Source organism: Alosa pseudoharengus, unplaced genomic scaffold (genome assembly GCF_046254945.1).
Source record: "Alosa pseudoharengus isolate Yale_2024_CS ecotype anadromous, Long Island Sound unplaced genomic scaffold, YU_APseudo_1.1 YU_APseudo_1.1_scf_10, whole genome shotgun sequence".
In the NCBI taxonomy this organism is placed as follows: Eukaryota; Metazoa; Chordata; class Actinopteri; order Clupeiformes; family Clupeidae; genus Alosa; species Alosa pseudoharengus.
Genome location: NW_027468565.1, coordinates 15,948,260 through 15,959,317, shown reverse-complemented (window position 1 = coordinate 15,959,317; position 11,058 = coordinate 15,948,260). Strand labels below are relative to the sequence as shown.

General features: G+C 48.1%; 1 protein-coding gene across 1 annotated transcript; it reads right to left on the bottom strand.

The window, feature by feature from the left end:
* Positions 1-878: 878 nt before the first annotated feature.
* exoc3l1 (exocyst complex component 3-like 1) lies at positions 879-8,198 on the bottom strand. The gene is made up of 13 exons (XM_076300695.1): positions 8,029-8,198; positions 7,157-7,332; positions 6,590-6,809; positions 5,882-6,309; positions 5,162-5,451; positions 4,487-4,604; positions 3,689-3,814; positions 3,471-3,571; positions 3,231-3,344; positions 2,768-3,038; positions 2,434-2,589; positions 1,961-2,094; positions 879-1,782 (listed from the first exon to the last, which is right to left on the bottom strand). The coding sequence occupies exons 1-13, from the start codon at positions 8,066-8,068 to the stop codon at positions 1,596-1,598; spliced, it is 2,361 nt and encodes a 786-aa protein (XP_076156810.1). The 5' UTR covers positions 8,069-8,198; the 3' UTR covers positions 879-1,595.
* Positions 8,199-11,058: the final 2,860 nt, after the last annotated feature.

Genomic DNA, 11,058 nt, shown 5'->3' with positions numbered 1-11,058 from the left:
CATAACAAAATGTAAATATAGCGATTTTCCTTTTATATATTTAAATTATTGAAGTTAATCAGAGTGTCTATGAGCTTTTAAGCAACAACTCATGACTTCATGATTCACTAAGTCATAAAAATAAGATGACACAGAGTTCAAAGATGCCCTAGTTATTCATAAATATGCAAAGACAAGAGAATACACAATTTAAATTCAAGGGAAGTATGTTGAGCTCTGTAAGTCAGGCCTGGCTATCAGAAAGTAGCCTAGGCTACTCACCTTAAAAATATTGGATGACCTGGAGAGATTCGGTAAAGAGGTTTGTATTCTCCATCCTAGACATTAGGAGAAGACTAAGACCTGTTTTATTGGCAAGGCTCACAAAGTATCAGTGAAAATAAGAATAGGGCTAATCTCCAAAATATTATTTTTTAAACCTCGCATATCGCATAACCATAACCATAGCATGTCGAGGGCCAACCATTAAGCCCACCGTATTGGTTGTAGGCCTACATTTTAAAAAGTAGACCTAGCCTATTTATTTAAACTACAGTAAGGGCTATTACTCCTCATTAAGTGAAGAAACAATAACCTACTCTTCACTATGTTTAGGCTACGATAAGAGATTATGAACAGGTAGGCCCAGGCTAAACAACCTTGGAATAAATAATATTGCAGTGTAGCCTAGCCTACTTACATCGTCAGTGTGACCTTGAGTTGTTGCTCTTTGCAAATGATTCGGGACAGTAATGTTCCAAGATTCGAATTCCCTGGTGGCCTTTCGTAACGCTTTTGAGGCGTCATAAATCACGGACTGCAGGTGAACGTTCCAACAAGTGCACAACATTTGTGTAATTTAATGTAAAACCAGAAACAAATAACACATAAACAATGTATGACGCACAGAACGGTTTATTTTTTCGATGGCTGAAAACGTTAGTTTGCTAGCTATTTTCAAAATAGAGTAGGCTAATGTGCTGTGTATAAACCTGTACTGGATTAGGTTTTTCTCATGATAATGCACATTTTGTTCATGAACATAGTTGGATGATAATAGGCCTATGCTCTCCCATCAACACATCTTTGGACAATTATAATTGACAGCATTTTACAATTCAGTGTTTATTATCAATGCCTAATTAGCGGAGCTTCATTCAAATATGAATTACATTACAATTACAATTACATTTATTTCTCCATGCAGTCACAATATAGAAAGAGGATGAAGAGGGTTGCCACTTTTAGTCCACAAGGCAACTCAGAAGTATTCTTTCAAACGGTAGCCTATGTGCAGATGAGTTCTGCAACCTGTAGCTTTGTCTCTGATGTCCATCTCTGAAGTGGTCCACTGTCCTGCAGTCAGCCACAATTCACAAGAGAGATATCTGTGTATGTGACACTGACAACAACCAATTTTTTCTCAGTTGAATGTTTTTGGTACACTGTTCCGTGTGTGTAGAGTCACAAAGATTAGTTGAATGAAAGTATACTGAAGGCACTGGTCAGAAGAGTCCAGAAACAGGTCAGGGTTGCAGCGAGGGAGAGAGGACACACTTGTGTGACTCTCCAGTACGGTTGGCGGGCTGAAGTCCTAGGAGAGTAAGATGCTTCGGTCAAGCACACTTGGGCGTAGGCAAGCAAAATGACATGCTAGGAGCTGGCACCAGAATATCAGAAAACAATGGCCGATATCCTGGCGGCAGTTTTGGAGCAGTGCTTTCCAATAAGTCCAATACTGTCCCTCGAATCTCCCTGGAGACATCCCCCCTCACTTCCAGTAACACCAGCACATGTTCCTCACTACAGGAAAGGGAGGGAAATCAACAAGGAAATCATCAATTTAGCAATAATAAAGGATTAAATCATTTTCTACCTAGAAACCTATGTTTTTGAAAGTTAAGCCATCTTAACATTCACTCCACCTCCAGTCCCTGAAAACATGTGATGTGATGTTATGCATTATATATCAGACTCCCACCTGATATCAGGATACTTGGCGACCAGTCCCGAGACTTCCAGAGACAACATGCTGGGGTCCCTCAGCTGGATAAAGTCAGCCAGCACACTCAGCAGAGCGATATGATTAATCTCACTGTCTGTCCCCTCGGCCTCCTACAGATATAGCCCAAAGAGAAGTCACATTAATCCAGCTCCACTCGCCATCTTTTCCAACACTGTCACTGTGACAGATTAGACAGATTTGTAATTCAGTGCTTTAGGTATATATATACAGCGTAGCTTTCTTCAGTACTGTCTAATAAGCAAATATAACTAGTTCCTTATGCATAAAGTGATGATAACCGGGCAGAGGATAACCTGATAAACTATTTGATGTTAGCTGACGTTTGGCATATTATAATGGCTTAACTTCATCTACATTGCTGCATGATGAATGGCTATTAGAGATGATATTTGTCACAGAACCTCATGTAATCTGTAAATTCTACTCACTGGGCTTTGAAACACATCCCTAAATTGTTGAGCATCCTGTGACATCCGCTCTGCAAGTTGTTGACGCTCCTCTGTGTTCCGGCAAACTAATCTCTTCTGCATGAATGCGCGCACGTACTCCATCACTGTCAGCCACTGGCTCTCCTCCTGCAAGCGCTGTAGTAAACAGGTGGGGTTAGAGCATGAGCTGACCTGGGATCTGTGGCTAAAAGCTTCATCTGTTCTCATAGATGAATTATAACAAGTGCAATCAGTGAATTGGGAACAAACTATAAAGGGAAGGATGCATTTTTTTGTTTTTGTTGTTTGAGAGGGAGGGAGGAAGGAGGCTCACCTCTCGACAGGGCGGTCTGACTCGGCCGTAGAGCTCCCAGTGGTGCTCGAGGACGCTGCAGAGCTTCGGGGTGATGTTGCCCTGGGTCAGCCAGGAGCGGGTCAGGATGCCCTGCAGGTACGGCTGGATGTCCAGGAGCAGCTGGTCCATGACCAGGCGACAGGCCTTCTTCACTGCTCGCTCCAGAGCAGCCAGGGTCCCAGGGAGAGCCCGGGAGAACCGGCCCGGGGCAGGAGGCCTCAACTGCCTCTGAAGACTCTCCGTGGAGTGTCTGGACACACACAGAGTCACAAAGTGTTTGAGAAATGCAAACTCAGATACATGTTATACATGCATACATGCATCAACATCACAGACTCACATACACACACTTAAAAAGTTGTACTTGCGACTGCAAGCACTATTTGTCTGCATACACAAACAAACACACATACTGTAAAAAGAGACTTGTACACCATCTCACTTGAGGATGATACAGTTGCTGATAGATGCCAGCAGGTAGTGGAGGTAGAACTTGTTGTCGCTGTTGGGTTCCTTGCGATGCTCCTTTCCAAATCCGACAAGAGCTTCTCTGAATCTGCGGTCAAGGAAAGGGAGGCAGTCTTAGAGTCAGTGGAGAAGAGCATGATGCCTTTCTATATGCTACACACATCATACACACACCATGCACACAAACATGACACACACACACACACAGACAGACCTGTTAAGGAGATTCTCCATTTCGTAGAGCCCCATCTGAATGGTCTGATCTCGGAGACTTTCACTGATCATCAAGGCCACTCTGGCATTCTCCTCTAGCATCTAACAGGTGTTGGCACAACATAACGGCACATGCTAATCAGCTCACAATGAAAATGGAAATGAACAATGATAGCATGCTAACAAGCACTCTTTCAGTGGAACAGGATGAGGGAATACCTGGGCGAGAATAGTGGGCAAGCTTGTGTGGTAGTAGCCTTCATGGTCAGTGTCCGGTTCCTGGTCTCTTTGCCAGTCAGTGAGCTCTACCTCCAGAGCTTTGTGCATCCACTCTGACACACTTCTCTATGAAAGAGCAACCCAAGAGCAAAAAACAATCACTTCAGAAATACCTGCTGAGATTTGAATATCCAGAAAAAATAAGCAGACTATACTGAAGAAAAAATGACAAAGGTCCAAACAGCACCACCAAGAGGTAGGCAAGGTACATTTCAGACTAAATTCTGAATAAGCACATGAAATCGAGCAAGAGTGGCTAAGGTCACACACTGTGAAGCACCACTCAGCAGAAGTTTAATGTCAAATCACTTAAGAGGTGACATATTTATAACATGCTGTCATTCTTTTAACCAGGGTTGACAGGAACTGCTGCAGTTGCAAAAAAAGGCTAATGGGACTGTACTGCAGGAAAAGGTAAGAATGAAACATTGTCTATTGTGTCACAGTACAAATAAAAGATCCCTTTCAAACACTTTGCAACCTCTGACGTGGCTCGAGGTCTGGGGGTGGATATTATTACAGCCTCGTCTGACAGGAAACCACTGTGAAAAAGACAGCCCAGGCAGCAGCTGGATCTGGCGCCAGAACAGCGCCAGAGCAGAGCCAGAGCAGGGCCAGAACAGAGCCAGAGCAGGGCCAGAACAGAGCCAGAGCAGGGCCAGAGCAGTGCCAGAACAGCGCCAGAACAGATCAGCGCCAGAGCAGCGTGCAAGCGCCAGAGTGCGGTGGAGGTCTCACCCGTACGCTCTGCACATATTTGTTCTGCAGCTGCTCCAGGCCCTCCTGTGTGATGAGCGGCCCCAGCTCCTCCTGCGCCATCTCAGCCACCAGGTCCGGCTGACCCATCATCTCCACACTGCAATGGACACACAGAAGGGACGGGGCACGGTCAGTGTATAGTACAGTGCTTGGGTAAGGTGTGTGTGTGTGTGTGTGTGTGTGTGTGTGTGTGTGTGTGTGTGTGTGTGTGTGTGTGTGTGTGTGTGTGTGCTCGTGGCACTCTAGCTGGGGCGCCCCTGAGTCAGGAAGGCGGGCTGAAGATTTCCTTTGTCCCCCTCCTTGTTCAGTGCCTGCCCACTGCAGACATATGGAAAGTGTTACACATCTGGTCCTCTGAGGGTCAGATATGATAAGTAGCCACTCGCTCCCATCTCTACCCTCTATGACATGCATGCAAATGACATGGATACCTTGCATTTCTTGAAAATGTTCCCCACACGACATCTTTCATCTTTCATGCATAAACAAAAGGAGTTGAAACAACACACCCACACACAAAGGCAAACTTTGATCTACAAATCTCTCTCTCTCTCTCTCACACACACACACACACACACACACACACACACACACACACACACACACACACACTGTGTCATACACTCACATGTTCATCTACATCTGCAAACCTACCTGCTGTAGATGTGCAGCACCCAGTTGAGCACGGCGAATATCTCTCCACTCTCCAGGTCCCAGCTGCTCACCTGGCCCAGGTGGCTCTGCAGGCAGCGGTGGCAGGCGCGCAGGTAGGCCTGCGTCAGGCGGTAGTGCGGCGGCACGCACTGCTCCAACAGGTGCCGCACCGTGGCCAGGTCCGCCATGACGGTGTGCTGCAGAGCGGACAGGTGGCCGGCCAGCCCCGGCCCCCGTGTGTGGAGGTAGGAGACGCTACGGAAACGTGCCGACACCGCCTCTTCCATCACCTGGACACAGAATGACTTTTTATCAGTTCAGTTTTGTGCAGTAAAAGGAAATATTTTTGCTCAAAAATGATTATGATTAGATGAAAAGCACTTATGATACATGAATGAAAAGACAATAATGGCACTCAGTCCACAAAATGCAGTATCAGCAAATCGGATTCTGAGCACTAAAGGACAAACAATTGTAGTTTGAGAGTAAATCTAAATGCCCTTACAGCATTTCATAGCTGTCATCAGTTCCGCTCTTCTTGAGTTGAAAAACAAAATGTCACTGATAGATGGATTGCATTCCACAAAAGGCAGCATCAGGAAATAGGACTCTGATTACTCAGGCCAATGTCAAAAGGCCAAGATTTGATGAACAAGAAAACACATCAATCTAATTGTAAGAGGACACGGTGCTGCAGTCGCCCATGAAGGTTCTCCTGACCTTGAAGAAGCGTTCCCTCCAGCAGCGCGGTCTGCCCGGAGGCAGAGGTTTGGAGTTGGCCATCCCGGCCCACCCCCCCACGCTGCCCCTCTCCTCCAGCAGGGCCTGGTCCAGCGCCTCCTCGCGCTCGATGATCCTCACGGCCGACACCAGAAGCGTGGGGTTCTGGCGTGCCTGCGCCAGGCTGCTCCCGACCACCGTCCACAGCTCCTTGCCCAGCGCGTCCACCAGCCGGCCCACGCCCGAGAAGTAGTCCCGCACCATCAGCTCGTCCTCGGGCGCCAGGCTCGGGCCCCCGCACCCGCCCGGAGCACACAGCTGGAGCAGCACCTCGTCCTGCCAGCGCTCCAGCTCCATCAGCCGTGCGTGAGCCTCCAGCAGCCGGCGAGACTCCACCAGCCGCTCCGTCTCCAACACCTTACTCTTCACTGGGGTCAGGTAGATGGGTAAAGGCGGGGTACGACAAAAGGGGTTTCATAAGATGGAGCAAAGGGGAAAGGAGAATTAGGAATGGGAGACAAGGAAAACGTAGATATATAGTATGGTAACTAGTGCTACTATAGATAAGTACTAGTGCTACTAATTAACTACACACTGATGTTACCTGGACTACTATTAATGAATATCAGCATACAGTACATATCTGAACATAACTGAACATGGCTGAAGAAAGTGAGTTCAGTGTTGGCACCACTCTATATGGAGTACCTAAGTAGAGGCGGGGGAGGTTGCTAACGGCGGCCAGCAGTTGGCAGTGGTTGTCGGCGACCTCCTGCAGCTCCTGCAGGGCGGAGGCTCCGCTGACGGCCTTTTGGGCCTCGGCGCTGACCTTCTGCATGGTGTGCGACACCTCCCTCAGCTCCTCCCGCGCGTCTCTCAGCTGCTCCAGGCCCCAGCCCACGCCCTCCAGGTAGGACTGCACCACCGACTGCAGCAGCGCCAGGGGACAGAGGACAGAACGAGAGCAGGGGTCAATCATCTGCCTGGGCCATTACAGTGCTTTAGCTCTCCATTAGACACCATTAGCAGTGGCCCGTGAGCCGGGCATTTCAGCGAGCATCTTTGTAGATGTGGTGTGGAGGACAGTCAAAGCATGACTGATTTTTATTGCTTATTGCTGGCAGAGGCAGCAGCCTTGAATCCAGCAGCTAGGATTTCAAGGCTGGACAAATCTGATTACTGCTGGAGCTGCAAGTGCTTGAGATAAAGCAGTGGTAGTGTCTGTCCCAAACAGATGGACTATTGGCTGACTATTGATTATTGATTTTACGGTACCTTTAGTCTTGAGTGAATCGAGGATGTCCTTTGGGTCTCTCTCTTCTTGTATTGTCCCAGTCTCTCCAGTTGCTCGGGGCGACAGAACACACCTGACGCCCATTTCAAGGCCGCACCCCGGGCGAGACTCTCCGCCCTCTCGAGCTCTGGCCAGATCTCCACAGGGAGCGGGGCATCTGTCAATCACACAGAGGGCTGTGACTCAGCACTGACCAAAACGCACATGTCAATGACCTATTCTATCCAAGAATCCAGGAATACTGACTCCAGTGTTTATTATGTAGTCAAATGCTTGAGCCAACATTTCTGGGACACAGACTACAACCTGAGCATTGTCTCCCCTCTGTCATAAGATCATGATCTCTGCCTTTGCTTGTGACTTGTGAGTGGCTCGGCCAAAGGGAAAATCCCACAGGACGACAAACACACAAACACGCGCGCGCACACACACAGACGCGCGCACGCGCACACACACACGCGCACACACACACACACACACACACACACACACACACACACACACACACACACACACACACACAATACACACACAAACACAATAGCTGTTTGTGAAAATGAGTCAGCTGTGCACACTTAAGTGGCAGTGAAAAGTTCACCAACCCTCCGGTCAGCAGTGTGACTATGACAAACAAAAAAGCCTACACACACACAAACATAAACATATCCTGTCTCCTGTCACACATACACACATAACCATCCACAAATAGTCCTGATCTGCCTCCTAATCATATAGAACAGACTAGATGTCAAGCACTGACCAGCTGTTTGTCCAGTCAGTCAGTCAGTCAGCCAGGCCTGTTGACATGACTCTTACATGCTTTGCCTGGCTGTCCTTCACTCGAGCCCCATACCTTTAAGACTGTCGCTGCCATTCTTCGCTCCGTCGGACATTTACGCTTCAATTTCAGCCGTCGGTCCGTCCGTCCAACCACTGTCCAGCCGAGCCTCTGCCCTGCCCCAGGGGCTGCGCACACATGCAAAGAGGCAAACAGTGATCGAGGAGAATGACTGAGGGACAGAGAGAGAGAGAGAGAGAGAGAGAGAGAGAGAGAGAGAGAGTGAGAAGGGGGGGCACACATCCACACTCGCCTGACAGCCCTTCCTCTCCCACACTCCCAGACAACATCCTCTCCGCACAGGCCGGCAGGAAGGGATGGAGGAAGGAGGGGGGTGGGGGGGTATAGAAAATGGGAGAGAGAGAGCGAGAGAGCGAGAGAGAGAGTGAGTGAGAGAGAGAAAGAGGGTGGGAGAGACTGTGAGGGGAGGGCACAGGGGAGGGGAAACAATGAAGATGGATGAAAGGGTGGAGACAGGTGACAGAGGGGTGGACATCACATCACGTCACAGGGCTCTCCTTATGTCATTTCAACCATTCAAGACACCACACTATATATAGTATCGTAAATAGTTTGATATCAATTTTATTCTAGCAATAGTAGTTTATTCTCCTGCCCTTCTTGAGAAGACATATTTTTCCTTATTTCTCTGGGAACCTGTCAGCCGTGTGGTGCTGTAGGCTCTGTGGCCGTCGGTGTTGTGAGGATGGTCTGACGCTGACCCTGGGTGTGCTGGGGGCCGACGGGCTGGGCGGCCTGGGGGGGCGGCGTGCGACCGGGGCTCCTGTGATCCCGAGCAGCTGCTGCCTGTGGGACAAACACCAGGAATGTGGCCGTCGCACAGACACGGGCTCTGTTTATTTGTGTGGTGGTCAGCAGGGCCTGACCTCCCTCCATGTCTGTGTTTACATCTTCCCCACTTCCCCAGAGTTGTTCTCGAACACACTCGCGTGCGCGCAAACACACACACGCACACACACACACAAACTTACTCACCTTGGAACGTCATCACTGTCAAATAAAATGGTCTATTTTTTCCTGCTCCGAGCTAAAACAATTGTTAGATATGACTTATCTATCAGTGCCTAACAGGATGTGATACAGTCAACAATACTCATGTTTTCAACTGTAACCTGCCCTTCACAGCATACAGTCACGTGTCTTCAGCTTGGGGGGGGGAATCTGTTCTCCATAACCAACAGACCCCTATGGTGTCCATAGAGATCACACTAACAGTCCCTTTCAGAGGAGCTGCAGACAGAAAGCACTTATGAGGTGATGTTTGTCCCAAGCTTGGGCTTAGGGAGGCTGGGGATTGGCGTTTACTGAGATGAGCTTTTAGTGGTGAAGAGAATGTCCTAATGGGTGCTCTCTGGCTAGAGCCCCCCCCCCCCCGCCCCCCTGCCTTGCCCCCTCCCTCTTCTCCAAGGCCACTGACCTATTGTTCTCGCCGTGCTCCAGAGGGACTGCTGAAGAGAGTAGGCCTTGAGTATTGATTGCTCCATCGGTCCCATCCTGCTTAGCATGCGTTTCACAATCAGTGGCAGTGCCAGCGGAGAATGAAATAGAGCACACACACACACACACACACACACACACACACACACTCGGGCCTTGTTAATGGGACCCGTGCCACCTTTGGGTAGGGAAGTGTGTGAGCACGGCCGTGCCGCTGTAACGTCACGCCCCGGCACACACTGTCATCACCCGGCTCTGCCCAGGAGGCAGCGGCTCCACCAGCACCCAGAGGGGGCAGCGAGGAAATAGGAAGAGCTATTTCTGAAGCGGCCCACCAAATCCAGGGAGGACTTCCTGTCTGACATTCCTGACCTGGGCTGGGTTCCTGTCGCACTCAGACAGACATGTGCGCGCCGCTCGAGCACACACGTGTGTGTGTGAAGTGTTCATTGTTATTTCTCACATACACACCGTGGCCCTGCGCGGCTAAAAATCAGTTGGAAATGGAGGAAATGAACACTCAAATACAGGGAAGTGGAGGGCAATGAGTGCAAGTATATAGGCATGTAGATGACCAAGAGGAAACACTGAACACCCACCATATTTTGGCATTGAGAGAAATCAGGTATTTTGAGGAATCTTTCCTCGCTGTCATCATGATTTGTCTTGATTTTTGTCTTCTGACTGAGGCAATGAACTGATGCACACACCATACTTAATGCACAGCAATGCTGTAAGCCATCATAAATCTATTGTCGAAGTATTTTTTATTTCAAATGTATGTCTATTGGACAAAATGAAACATTCATGAACAAGTGTTTAAGGACTGCTCAACAATGGCTCAGTCCAGTGACAATACACGAGCTGCGGTAGGCCCTGAGCATGTCACAGTTGAAAAGCGTGGCAATGCTGTTTTTAATCCTAGGGATACTTGTAAGAATTTACAGTCTACCCTGTCTAAGAACTTCATATTTACTGTACTTTATGTCCCACATGGTGTTCTTATCAATACAACTCTCAAAGCTCCATGCTATGGCCTCACCTGGGCCCAGGAAGGAACTGAGGTGTGAGAAACACGAACATCTGTAGAATCAGTATAGGGGAAGACCTCTGAGAACCAGCCAAGTCAAGGTGTTATTTCATTAAAGAACAATAAGGTGGCCAGACCTGATGGTATTAGCAACCTAACTCATTAACATTTAGAGGGCAGGAGGGACTTTGAAATAGGATATTGAACAAGAGTTTAACAAGCTCTAGGTTCAGTCTTCAAGATTGGTGCCCGGAAATACGTCCCACGTGTTTCTGTGATTGCTTTTTATTGGAATTAAGATTGAAGCTGTATTAACCGAAGAATCATCCTTTTTCCTATGAACACCTTGTGTTTTTCTTACATACTGAAGACTTTCTGTGCGTGTTCTCCACAAAAAAAAAACACCCAAGTGAAAACACTTAAGAATGCATTAGAATGCATACTAATTATAAATTGAATGTGCAGGTACACGTGTGTACGTACACTTGTGAATGTACCTGTACGCACACACACACACACAGTCATTTCAATACACACAAACACATAAGTAGTTTGTT

What these genes read in the sequence shown, in the direction of transcription:
- exoc3l1 (XM_076300695.1), bottom strand. Translation starts at nt 8,068, where the DNA reads ATGTCCGACGGAGCGAAGAATGGCAGCGACAGTCTTAAAG. An exon ending in ATGGAGAATCTCCTTAACAG is followed by an intron (nt 3,345 to 3,470) that starts GTCTGTCTGTGT and finishes CCTTGACCGCAG; the next exon opens with ATTCAGAGAAGCTCTTGTCG. An exon ending in TCAGACCGCCCTGTCGAGAG is followed by an intron (nt 2,590 to 2,767) that starts GTGAGCCTCCTT and finishes TGTTTACTACAG; the next exon opens with CGCTTGCAGGAGGAGAGCCA.